Below are 13,791 nucleotides of genomic sequence, written 5' to 3'. Positions count from 1 at the left end.
GTTACAGTTCAATATATCACTTCAACATTGGAGAATAAAAGTAATTCAGGAAAAAGCAATTCTGTGTCATCAATATCTACACACGATGGAATTTTTTCATATTCTAGGAAATCACCATGTAAAGTTAACTTCAAAACACTGATAAAGGTTGTAAAGGTAACTCTCCAAGGTAAGAAAGAGTCACGATTAAATGTAAGTACATGATCACATCCTGTTTTTCTCTTTGTTCTCACACTTGGCTATCTATTCAGCATATGAATGGGCCTGCGCTGGGGATATTTTCTGAGCATCATTCTTCACAGGGGCTGGAAGGCTGAGAAGGTTAAGAAGATTTCTTGAAGGTTCTTTTCCTTAAGAACATCAAATGCCACCCTGGGGAATTCGATCCTACTGATTAGATCTGACTCTTTTGAGTCTCTGTGATGATCAAGAAGTCACATCCACTGTATTTTTCCATAATGATCACCCATCAAATCATCCTCACCTTTAAATTGCTCAAACTGAGACACTGGGACAGTCTTACTGGAATAACGATACTCCTTGTTGCAGATGGAGTTAGGGTCAGATACATGGGAACTGAACTAAACTCACAGACACTACCTTAGTTACAGCAGTGCCCAACCTCTGACCACAGCCCTAATTCTGCTATTTTCACACTGTTTTTACATACCACATCATTCCTGTGTAGCATAACATAATTAGTATTATAACAACTATATTTTATTTCTAATGCCTGAGATTTTATGCAATGAAATATACTTTAATCAACTACGTCAGCAGAAATTCAAAACCACACACCTATGATGACAGAGACAGGAAAGAACAATTCAGACTTCTTTGAGCAGATCTCAGAGTCATCTTGGTGGCAGATCAGGCTGACAGCCCAAATGCAGCCGCAGAAAATGGACCCCTCCATGACAGAGTAAACACAAAGAACACGTTTTGAAGCATTTCTTATAAAGACATGTTTTAAAACCCACCAGATCTCCAAAGTACAGAATCATACCTGAGCTAACTACAGTAAAAGTTTGAGATAAATATGAAACAGATACTTATATATGTGTGTGTGTGGTGTGTGTGTATATGTATCTCTATTTAAGTTATAAATAGCTAGATATATACATAATCCTATATGTACATATATTCTGACCTAGTTTACTTCCATGCATCTTACTATTTAGTTCCCAATCCCAACTGCACTTGAATGACCTAACTCAGGGTTTTTCACTGACTTCTGTGTCAGTGAGGTGCTGGGAAGCACCTCACTGACAAGGGTAAGAAAAGCAGAGCCTTGGAATTCCCAAAAGTCACAGGAGTGGCACCAAGCAACAACCTAGGTTCATTTGATACACCTTTGAAAGCTGTGAGGTATACGATTCTCAAAGGCTAAATTATTTCTGTGGTTTTAAAATTACCATGAATCTTCTTAAGAAGTTATATTCACTAAAGAAGAATCACATCACAGACTAACCTAAAATGACTTCAGAGACCAAAACATTAGAGAGGGAGAACGGCTCTGCTGACAAAAATAAACATAAGGATTGCTGATGGAACTGTCTGCTCCAGATTATTTTCTTCCATTTTATTAGTAGATGTACAAACTACAATAGCAAGATATAAATTCAGTCTTTATTTAACACATACACAAAGAAAAGCAATAATGATAACCTCATTGTCTCTTTATATTCCCCCAGCTCGTAAAAGAATACATTATTCAAAATAAAACCAGATTATCTAAATGCATCTCTAAATAATTTGTCTCTAGTTCTCATCACAAACCAACAATAAAGGGCTATCCCTATTTAATGCAAAGAAAAAGACAAGCTTCATGCTGGGACAGCAGCCATACAACGACAGCTGCTGCAACTGCATTTTATTAATTCCAATTATACACAGAATACATATGGCCAAGACACTCTCAAAAAAAAAAATCTACAGGAACAAAACCAGCTTTTATTCTATGCTGGATATTGAAAACTAACAAGCTCAATAATTACCACATTGCTCATATTAAAGACTCATCTTAAAAATGGTTTATTTTGAATGCACGGCTTTTGCATTTCAAATGAGGAAAGTCCACAAAGCTCCCAAATTCCTCGTATGAGGTAGAAATGCTATCATTCATGGGCTAAAAGGCAGCAAAACATGAGCAGAGGGTTGCATCAGGATTACAAGTGATTATGTATTACCTAGGTTGTATCAGTGCTGTAATCAGTTTCTTCGTGTATACAGATAGGCCAAGAGTCAAAAGACAGAGCCCAGCTGGGATGCTGAATTTTTCAGAGTCCACCAGCATTCATACCCAGAGGTTTTGTTCAATTCATTAAGGAAAAAGTCAACAGCAAGGATGAGTTCACAATCAAAATTCCCACAAATTTAAGACGTTGTACTTTTGAGTTCAGGACTTTTCTGGTAATCCACGATTGTTTAAAAATTAAAGCCTTTCAAGCAAAAACTGACTTTTGGGTACTCACACAAGAATCCCAACTCTTCCCACACGCATCTTCACACAAAGACAATAACCAAACAGCTTTAATATTAAGAACTTGTCATGGGAGCTTCTCCCAGAGCTCCCCATGTCTCCAGGCTGGCTAGCCAGACCAGTGTCCTGGCCCTGCTTGTTCCTTGTACGACGCCACTGCAACACCCAGCCAGGTCCCACGGGCAAAAACAATTCTGAGATTTGTGCAAATGCAGAAATATTTACAAAATGCTAGAGCAGTTCAAGTTGGAAGGGACCTTCAAAGATGACAGAATCACAGAATATCCCAAGTTGGAAGGGACCCACAAGGACCATCAAGTCCAACTCCTGATAGATCTGATAGAGGACATCACCTAGCCCTGCAGAGCCTGATTGTATTCAAAGACCTTAACAGCTCTAACAGACTAGCTAATTTATTTCGGGAGTATCCAAACGATCAATAGGTCCAACTTGCTGTGGGGAAAAAGGGAGTCTTGAAGAAAGTACCTATCACCCTGTTCAATCACATCAGCTGCTTCTTCACAGACACAGCTCAGAAACTCGGTAACATTTCAGACTTCTGGTAAAACTCCAGTCTCTGGATTTTTCAGCCTGATTTCCCTACAGTAATGTGATGTCTGTCTGTCCTTTTCCTGCATGTGCATCCGTCAGCCAGCTCTTACCAACTAACTTTGAATGCTCTGCCCAATGTCAATGCAGCTCGGCAGAAGTGAAGAAGCCCCAGCTCCCCCAAAGGCTCTGCAGGTACCCCGGGCTTGGGAGAGCCAGAAGAGTTGGAGACAAATAAAGATATTTCTGGGAAAATTTCACTGCTATGGGATGAAAAACAGTGGTAGGCCAAAACACATAGGAAAGCAGGTACAATAGATCTAACATTTTTTGGAATAAACAATTTACTCTATGCAACCTGACTTTTGCTGGGAAGATGCGAGGGTTAGCCCCACCAGCTGGCTGTGGTCCAGCCCCCAGCTTGTCGAAAAAGATCAGACGGCTTCAAATCATCCCAAAGATCTAGCGCTGCTACCTCTAGCTCTTTTGAGAGAAAGCACAAATTTGCTTACTAAGAGAATTGGACTCGACAAATAAAAGCAGCTGCAGCTGTCTTCAGGCAAAACAAAAGCTGCCCTTGAATTTAAATTTCAGTTCTGCTTTAATTTATGCTGCAACAAAGAAAGATGCCAGTTTGGGAAAGTAGGACTCTGTGAGGAGTAATAACAGGCTTCCCCATTGTTAGAGATGTCATTTGAGCGCTTCTCAAGTGTGACAGAGCTCTGAAGGGTTTTTTGCACGTATTATTTTGTTTCTTGACATTTGTAATAGCCTGAGAAGGCTATAGAATAATCTTCATTTATATATGACTATAGAAGAATCTTTATTTCTCAACCTGGAAAAGTCTGAATATAAATCTCTGGAAAGTTCTCTCCAATGGCACGATCCGACGAAGTCAATGAGAGTTTTTCTGTTGACTTAGTGAATGCTGGATTCAGGCCGTCGGAAAGAGAATTGCTGAATGTCCCTGGACCAGATGTGGGCTTGGCTGTACTGGATTAACTCCTCTGGAATTCAGTGTCATTACACGAGGCGAAATAGCTTGACATGACCAGAAACCAGCTCACTGAGATTAAGTCTCAAGAACAATAACATGAGATCAGTGACCTTACATTCAAGAGCAGTGTAAGTAGCTAAACATGCTGAATGCATAAGTGGGGTAAAAACACCTATGGAGAGCAAGCCTGGCAAGTAGGAATAGATAACACTCCGTTATGCTTTCCTATTGAAAAGCCTCCCAGTACAGCAATTCATTTAATACCTTTTATATCCCTGAAGAACTGACACGGCAGTAAGTGCTGAGATGCTTCTTTCTGCAGAATGAGGATGGTTGGTACAGGCAAGGGCTTTACAAAGGTGATTTGCCTCAGTTTGATATCCTCAACTCAGCTGAGTCGGCAGCCTCGTGCAATTTGGTATTGCCTTGTTTTCCGTTGTCCCATGAATGTCAGATCTCACACTGAAGGAAGAAGTACATTTCTGATCTCGGTGGTTGTTGGAAAAAAGCCTGAAAGTGACTGCAGTATTTCTTAAAGATGGATCATAGAAACAAATGATAACCACAATTTTATCAATTATTTATATTCTTTTTATGCAAATCTCATAGAGCTTTTAACATGGGAGACCAGTACTACCACATATGACCAGCACGGGATTTTTGAGGTGTTGCATTATCCCGACTTCTCCCCTGGCTTCTACTATCATTCTTCAACACCTGGTTCATTGCAGGCTCCTTGTCCAGCCCACATGGCACGTTTCCTGCTCTTCCCATAATTTATCTTGCTCCTCAAGCATCTCTTCCCCCATCCTGACCCATCTCCTTCCCTCTAGTCTCACATTTCCTTCTGTCACTATTTAAACAGTCTCTCCTTAAACTGAACATGCCTACACAAATTCCTTATTGTTCCATTCCTCCTTTCTCTATATGGCCAACAGCATAGTTTTTCTTCTCAGCCCTAAAGCCAACAAATGGGGGCTATTTAATCATTACTCTTAACTGACATGCATGGCTACATCTACTGAAAGCTTCCCCATTTTTCATTCTTAGCAACTTTCCTTTTGTGTCAGGGGCATGTTTCAACATCCCAACCTTACTTCTATGACAGGTTCCTCTTCGGATTCAATTCAAATCTAAACTATCCTGAAGTTTAAACATTTTCCATTGAAAGCCATCTCCTTGCTTTTAATTGTCACTGACACCTTGTAGACATACCCTCGCATAAGCATTATAATTACACCTCTACGTTTCCACACCCTCAAAAGTGTCTCTAGGTCTTCAGTGAAACATTTCTGCAGAAAGGTCTGTCCAGACCTTTGTACTGTCTAGAATTTTGATCATATTTTATGTGGGTTTCAGACAAAAGAGACCTAATGGTTTAAAAGGACCTCCTATCTGCATATGCATGTCTGTATCTGTACATCTTCCTGAGATTGCCAAATTTTTGTAATATTAAGCATGAAAAGAAGTATCTTTATCAAGAGAAGAAGTTTCCCTAGTGAGTTACATTTATCGGGTAACCCGCAGAGGAGAGAGCTCTAGCAAATGCCCTACATACAGGGGGAGTTTCAGTCACAGCCCACAAATTCTTAGCCACCAAAGTCAATCAAACTAAGACAAGGCCATATGAAGCCAAGCTCTTGACCTGCTTCATGCTCCCTGTACTAAATGTTTCCATTTGTCAATGGCTATTTTATTTTTTAATCAATATGTATTTTACTGGTTTTAAAACACCATAAAAAAATAAAGCAATGAGGACTTGCTTAGGCTCTCCTAAAGCAGTAAATGGCTGTATTTTAGGTCTTTATATACCCTATCTATCCTGTAACACTCTCCAGTAACACAGAGGATCACAAGGCACATATTCTCGGAAGTTTGGATACCAATCCAGCACTGTTGAGTTACACTGCCACTTAATTTACACAAACATTTTTTAGAAAAAGAATATGTGAACACAGAAGAAAAACCTGACTTCCTTTACGACCTGGTTTAAAAGACATGGTGGCTCTTTTAAAATGGATTGTTATAACAGGGCTTATTTAAAAGTGAGCTGAATGAGGTAAGAAGTCTAAAAAACCCCTCTTACTAAAACCATAAAATTATATCCTAAATCTCTAAATACAGGCTGTGTCACAGATGACCAGTAAATTATGTAATCCTTACAGTAGTGTTTACTACAGCAACTTTTAAGGCAGGCGGTTTTATAACATCCACATTATTCTGCAGAAATGGTACAATGCTATTAAAAAAAAAAAAAAAAAAAAAACCATGATGCAGATTGTAGCTGAAAATTTGCCAATTTAAAATTCAGGCAAAGTTATGCAAGCATGAGAAAAAAAAAATAAAGATAAGACATGGTTTAAAAGTCCTCAGGAAATACGTCATCCTCTACAGATTGGGTTTATCCGAATTTTAGAAAAACCTATAGAGATTAGTTTTCACCTAATACTGCATAAGATGATTACAGCTATTTGTGGCACTTTAATTCCTGCTAGAAACAAAATGATGTTTTATAGAGATGCATCTACCAAAAATAAATAAATAAATAAATAAACAACCCTCTGACATAAACCTCTTTCATCCATTCTCATTCCACAGAACAGCTTTCTAAGCTGTAAAACGATGCACTTTTCTTAATGAACTGAGGACTGGGCAAATATATAGCAGAGATTTTTAGAATAAGATTGTACTAAACTGTGTGTTCTTCATAAAGAATAGAATGGAAAAAAAAAGATGTTTTGAAATGTCCAGATGACTATTATTGTTCTCTTTTATAGTTCTTCTTTTTGATCTCTACACAATGACTCCAAGATGTCCCATTATGAGATAATCCGAACAGATGAAACATTCAGATTTCTGCAGGTTTCATTTTCTTTTCCTTATAGGGTTACTTCTGAAAAAATAACATGTGCTACAGTTTGGGAGCATCCTATCAATTTAATGTTGTGTAGCTACGGATGCCCCTTCAAAAAACAAAAATCCTTATGAGCTCATAATAAGAACCAAACTGTAACTCTCCCTCTCACCATGCATAGAAGGATTGGTGCAATCTTTTTGGTGAAAATAATTTGGAATTGACTTAAGAGTAATGTCAATATCTAAATAGGAGTTCTTCCCTTTCCACACTCCTTCCAAAGAGCTTTTCCTCCTTCATCCTCTTAGAAACTGAGGGCTGAAATTTCAAAGAATTGTGTTTGGGCCGCTTGAGTATAATGGGACTCTAGAGACTACGGCTCCACATGTCGCTTTGAAAATGTGCCTCTTGACAACCAACTCAGCTGTAACCAAACACAGCAACTCTAGCAAGAAGTCTAGCAACAAGAACAGCCTGAAGGGAAAAAGAGATGTTTTTGAACACACATTAAAATGCAAAAGAACAATGCATCAATAATCCTTTTGTAAATCACTTACAGACGTTTCACTTCCATATCTGTGGTCACTTCATCCATGTGTAGACTGTGCTTATGAAAAATATCGAGTCCTCATTTTTCTCACTCCTAAATTCAGTAGTCAATATTTATGAAACACAATGAGGATAAGAAAAAATCAAGAGTCCAAGTTCAAACATGGCTGGTAGTATCAAACCACACAAGCATAAATTTGAGAACAAAAGGAACTAGACAACACTTAAACTTTGGTGCTCAGATTTGAAGAGTACCTCTTATTACATTACATTACTCTTTATTGGTTCTTGTGTACTCAACATAAAGACATCCTATAGATTTTTAAAGCATTTTGGAAGCTAACTAGAGTTGAACACAGATGTAAAGGACAGGGATGGTTACAATAGCTGAATTTATTCATAAAGGACTCAAATTCTGTTGAAGCTGTAGGATCTACAACAACTGAATTTGGCACTTAAAATATTATTAACTTTACATCTGGTAGGAATGAAAACTTATGCATCCAGATTAACAATTCTGTCAGGAATCACATTTTGTGTGATTTTACTCTCACAAATGGACACATTGTATTCTCAAAAATGGACATTTTCAGGAGTTTTAGACATTCTGTAAATACACACACACAAAAAAGGTACTTTAGCAGTACAGAACTTAAAATGAGACAGAGAGTTCTGCCTTCAGCATTTCTTTGGATGCTCTTATTGATAGACGAATGGAAGAAACTACGATGGGAAGCTAAAACACATGTCATGGAAGTGGAGCTTTTTGAAATGATGATTATGCAAGAACCTCTCTATTGATTGTGTAATAACATCATCCTCCACATTTACAATATTGATGAGAGGTCACTGTTTTGTATTATTCCAGAATCTAGACCAACCAAATAGCAAACCAAATGTAATAATGTGAGAATTTGAACACGCCTGGCAATTTCCAAATCTCTTTTATATAATGAAGCATTTGAGGACAATGAAAAGACACCCAAAGTCCTACAAATCAAAATGCTATCTAAGGTCACACCATTGTATTCCTCAATCTGTAACTGTGGCAATCAAATGATTTTCTTTGTTCTTTGGACTCAACCTTAATATAGCTATAATCACCTTCCCATCCCTGGCATATGTAATACATCATAAAATATTGCAGTGTAGCCACACACGAAGCACATATGTTGTTAGAACACTTTGAAGGATTACTTCAAAGTACCGCAGAAGTCGATGTACAGATGTACAGTGCTTCTGAGACTTGTGTATCTCTTCAATACATACTTTGATATTCGCAGTTATCTTCATGAAAATAACATAGAAACTTCCCATCTTTTTTTCGTTCTTCATTTCAGATGTATTTATTACTATTTGGTAAATACTGTTTAGGTACAAATGTAGTAACTTTTTTAAAATAATAAATAACAATTATGCAGGGTTTATAAAATAAAGCTAATGACTTTAAGTAAGCCAAGGAAAAATACAAGTAAATTAGTATTGACATTAATTTGTTGGCAGGAAACGTTAGAGACAGGTAAATACATTTTTCATAAATGCTACAGAAGTTACAGAAAGTCTTCACAGACCTCCCTCATCTTCACAGTAATAGTGTTGTATTCATGTACTTCTACTTTTATGATGTATAACCAAAATTTTTCCCTAACTACTACTGATTGTAGCTCTGCAATGAGCACAATTGTCAATCTGGCCTCAAACAACCGTAACCGGAGGGAACATGTGGTTCCACTGCCATTGTTTGTGTTAAGAAATGCTCCCTTCAGATTAATTCTCCACAAAATTTACAGATGTTTGTGAAGGAATGAAAAACTAAGGGGTCAACGCACTGCGAGCAAGAGGGCAGAGAGAGGTAGAGCAAGCGTGGCACACACTTATTGTCACCACATCCCAGGACTGGCAGCACAAGCACTACAGAACAATAGAGACCACATCAGGAAGTTCATGATGTTGAAAACATTTTATGTATAATAACTCAGAAAAGTTATTTTACATAAAACTCCAACACGTCAAGTGCTCTGTTTTGACAAATGCTGTCATTTACAGTGACTTCCACATACGTCGAAGAAAAACTGAGTGTTGAACCAGCGCTATCTGAACACTGCAACGTCACATGGATGGGACCATTTGGCCATTTTCACTGTGTGCCTGTGCATTTTTTCTTGACTAATTTCTGAGTTTCTTTGGCTGACATTTTCCATCAAACATAATGCAAAAGATGCAAAGATTTTAGATGATAAAATCTAGAAAAGATGAAAATCAGCAAAACTTTGGTCATTCACCTGTGTGGAGATGCAGCTTCACATTCAACTTTGCATAGTTATATCCTACTCTGGTTCAACAATTTCCGTTAAACAAAAGGAAAGCAGCAAGGTTTAGGAATAATGATTCGATGCCCTATCTTGCATGAGCTTTTTGGTTACACTTTCCTTTACTATAAATAAGCAAATACCTTTGAAATATTAGGACAATGAGTTTCTTCACAGTGAACCAAGAAGGATCATCTCAACATGCTGTTGCATTGTAAATACAAATTAAAGAGTGCACAGTAAGAGGAATGTTACAAGGTCTGACCTGGGTCTGGCCTTCAAAGGCATACAAAGGCATTAAATATTAGTACCTACCTAGAAGTGCCTGAAACAAGCTGCTCTTAAAGATGCCCATCACTTTTCTGATGGCTTTTTTCAGTTGTTGCTCTTCTGGTTTCCTCAGTTTTTTACAATATTCTTCCAGCAGCACTAGAGCTCGGTCAGTATCTAAAAATGAACAAGTACAAAAACAGTTTTTATTGATTCAGGAACATATTTAAATGCCCAAAGACTGCCCCCACATTTCTAAAGGCATTTGTTCACACATGTAGGAACATTAACACCAAATGGTGTTGCATTCTCTCGTAAGGTGCATGCCCTGAACCTTAAAACTCAGGCAATATGGAGAAACTGACCCATCGCCAAAACAGGAAGAATACTGCATATCTGAGAACCCTGCAAAAGGAAAATGATCTTTTGAATAACATCTACAACAAGTGTTTAGCTTTCATTTATCCAAAACCAGCTGGAAGCTATGGGTTTTGAACCAAATTACAATTTGCAGAAGCTACAAAATTATAGGCAATAACCATTATGGATATCTGTGCAGGAAAACTGGCCTTAAAATATATTCAGAGAAGACATGAAAGTCTTTGCTTGGCATCTGAAGCATTCAATTCTCTGTTCTCTGAATAGCAAATGTGTATCTGAAAGGCAGGTGTCCAAGAGGGTTCTTTTATTTTTGTTCCCTCGCTACACAGAATTGCTATCTACCTCTTTGCTGAAAATGAGACTTTGATAGCAGACTTGCATTCATGTGTTGGCTCAAATGGAGCAATCCAGCCTTCTGGAAGAGGCCAGGAAAACAGAGCTCTCTTTCTCCTGCTGCTATTGTCTTTGTATAGTCATTTGCTGAGAACATGAGTGACATATAAAATCATATGAAATCCAAATATCGTCATTTGATATAAATAAATGTACAGGAAAATGGAGAATCAGACTTAACCTTTCCTTCTCCCATCCTAAGTAGAAATGTCCATATACGTACCTATGACACCGAGATGTCTGCACATGCTGTTGTAATTATATTACCACCAAGTTGCAATAAGATTCCCAAACAGTAAACAAAATATATAAATTAATAATTATAATGAGAGAAGTGGCTCAATCTAAATTTCTTACAGTGGAGTTCAGTATAAGCTTCATTATAGGACAGGTGCAGACACTTTAGCTAGATTAAATGCAATGAAGTTCTGACAAAATGCTTTGAAAGGTAAACCAGACTGCTTTTATCATTGTTTTTTCTAATTATCTGAGAGCAAATTTATTTTTCTCTATATAAAAATTGATTGTCTTTGTTCAAGCAAGGACCTTGAACATGATCTATTCAGTGTGAGTCCTGCAGTGCAACAATTAAATGAGTTCACAGTATGGGAAAAGACACAACTTGCACTCAGCTGATAACATCTTTAAATTATGAAAGGAGAAACATTTAATCAATGGTTGATGTTTAAGATGTAATTTATTTTCACTCTCCTCACATCACGGGGGACATAAGGGTTTGAATAACATCTTTTGCCCGGCTTTAACCTGAAGCACTCAGCAAGCTTAGTACCCACTTACAATGCACAGAGAGAAATCAGCTCATTTAAAGGCCAGTTCTGAATACTGAAGCTAGGCTCCCACTGTGAATCAGCCTCAAAAATTGTGTGTGTTTTTTTTTCCACTGAGTGTTATAGATGAGGGTGCTCAGCTCGCCCAAGGCTAGAGCAAGCCTTTGTGCACAAGTGGTTTCTCCTAGGCAGTAGGGTGCTGTGCCATGAACAGCTCTTGCCAGGCTGGAGCTTTTGGGGTGGAGGAAGCAACATCCTCAAAGTTATTCATAAACAAAGCAGCTACAAGAAGCAGAAAGCAAAAATACTTTTTAACAATCAGTTCCACCAAACCAGACCAACCCACTGCTGTATTCCCAACCAGTTGCTGGGGATATGTAACTACCTCTATACATGAACTCAGATTCTTTGGCCTTGGATATCCCAGTAACATTATACTTTTTGCTGAGCTCATAAGAGTGCATCTGACCTCCCTGTGATGCCTCTGATTTTGTCTATATACAAGTTCTGGCTCCCCACTACTAAATCATTAGTTAAGAGCTTAAGATGTTATTCCACTCCTGCTGGCTCAGTCACCTGGGGCACAGTGCTGACATCCCCTCCATCATTCACTATTCCTTCCCCAAAGTGTACAGCTCTGATTTAAAAAACATACAAAAAAAAAAAAAAAAAAAAAAAAAAACAGCTACAAAATAAAACAAAAAAAAAGTAGCATCCTTCTGGGCAGCTGAATAGAGTTCTTATAAGTAGCATCCTTCTGGGAGGTTGAACAGAGTTTTTATTTTCGCCAAAATTATTGCTTTGCAGTTCATCAAGATGAAAAAAAGCCTATTCCCAGTGGACCCCGAAACAGTCCCAAACCCTACAAATTGAACAAGTAACAGAGCACAGCTCTAGTGTTAACTCTAAATCCTGGCTAAATCCCAGCTCAAGGAACTACCTTCCTGCCTAGTTTTCCTTTATAGCCTTCAGACACAGCGTGTCTGAAGAACACCAAGCACGCTCTCCAAGATCATGAATACCTTCAGCTGCCAGTTATACCTGAAGCAGGTGAGGATGGACAGTACTTTCTGCCTTTTTGGGCTGACAGCTGTGAAGCATGAATCAAAGCTGACTGCCCACACTGCAGCACAACAGTTAAATAAGAACAATATTCCTTGCCATTTTAATTAATAAACAAACGTTTCTGAAGCTGACTACCTACACGTTCTTCTCTTCCAGGTTTTCATGGAGGATCTGATCGCTGTATGTATGCGATGATGATATCCACTGGAGCACACGGGCAATTTTTAGCAGCCAAAATAAGTCGAAATGTATCATAAATACACCTAAGAAGTGTTTATTCCATGGTTCAGTGCTTATACCAAATCCACATTCATTCAAACAAGACCTCAAACCTTTTCAACGGGCATTTACCGTTCCCAGTTGTGTTGATCCCAAGTAGGTCCTTTGTCTGCTAACAAAAGACCACTGAAAAATAAACATTAACTCTTTCTGATGAAATCTGATGGACATAGCTCCGTTTTTTCTTACTGTTTCTTTACATATTATATTTTTAAATTAACACATTCATCTGAAACGTTAAGCAAAGCTAAGTGTAGCATTGCGTGGAGTCTAATTACACCGACCTTGACTCATACAGCTGAACCTATTGCCTTAGAGAGGCCCCTTGGACAAGAACCCCTCAGATGATACAATCCTGCAGAAACTCATATATATCCTCAAGAGTATCTGCATAACTGTTTTGTTTAAATAAATCATACTCAAAACATCTTAATAAAAAAAAAAAAAAAAAAAAAGAAAAATTCTTTAAGGATACAAGAGGATTTATGGTCCTATGATATCTTGTCTAAGACAGTATTAATTAATCCAAGCTAATAATATTTCAATTTATTACTATATATTTTTTTTAACCAGTTCACAAATACTTGAGGTTTATGATACTGATAGGGAATAAGCGATTACAGCAACAAATCACAGAGATATGTGACGCTGGCAGAAAACTGTAGATCAGTAACTTTGCTTATTGGATTTCTTTAGTAAGCTGTTTCCTCCCTCAAAAAATCTAAAGAGTAACCACATTAATATATATATATACAATTTATCTTTTACAGAATGAGTCTCCATTCAATATAACCTGTTGATTTATATAAAAATGAAAAGAAAAAAAAAAAAGGAAGAGAAGAAAATAAAAATCCTTTCCTTGGAGTTGGATGAGA

The 13,791-nt window shown here is 37.7% G+C and overlaps 1 protein-coding gene across 10 annotated transcripts in view; it reads right to left on the bottom strand.

Annotated features, from left to right (window-relative positions):
* Positions 1-13,791, bottom strand: part of DLG2 (discs large MAGUK scaffold protein 2) — a 1,046,667-nt gene that overhangs the window by 1,020,774 nt on the left and 12,102 nt on the right. For all 10 annotated transcript variants that reach the window (XM_084519823.1, XM_084519802.1, XM_084519813.1 and 7 more), the window contains exon 3: positions 10,056-10,187. In XM_084519823.1, coding sequence (XP_084375949.1) covers positions 10,056-10,187 — 132 coding nt within the window. The remainder of the gene's footprint in view (positions 1-10,055; positions 10,188-13,791) is intronic.

This window comes from Aythya ferina, assembly GCF_964211825.1.
Source record: "Aythya ferina genome assembly, chromosome: 1".
Taxonomy (NCBI): Eukaryota; Metazoa; Chordata; class Aves; order Anseriformes; family Anatidae; genus Aythya; species Aythya ferina.
Note: the sequence above shows the minus strand (reverse complement) of the source record. Positions and strands in the feature narration are given on the sequence as shown.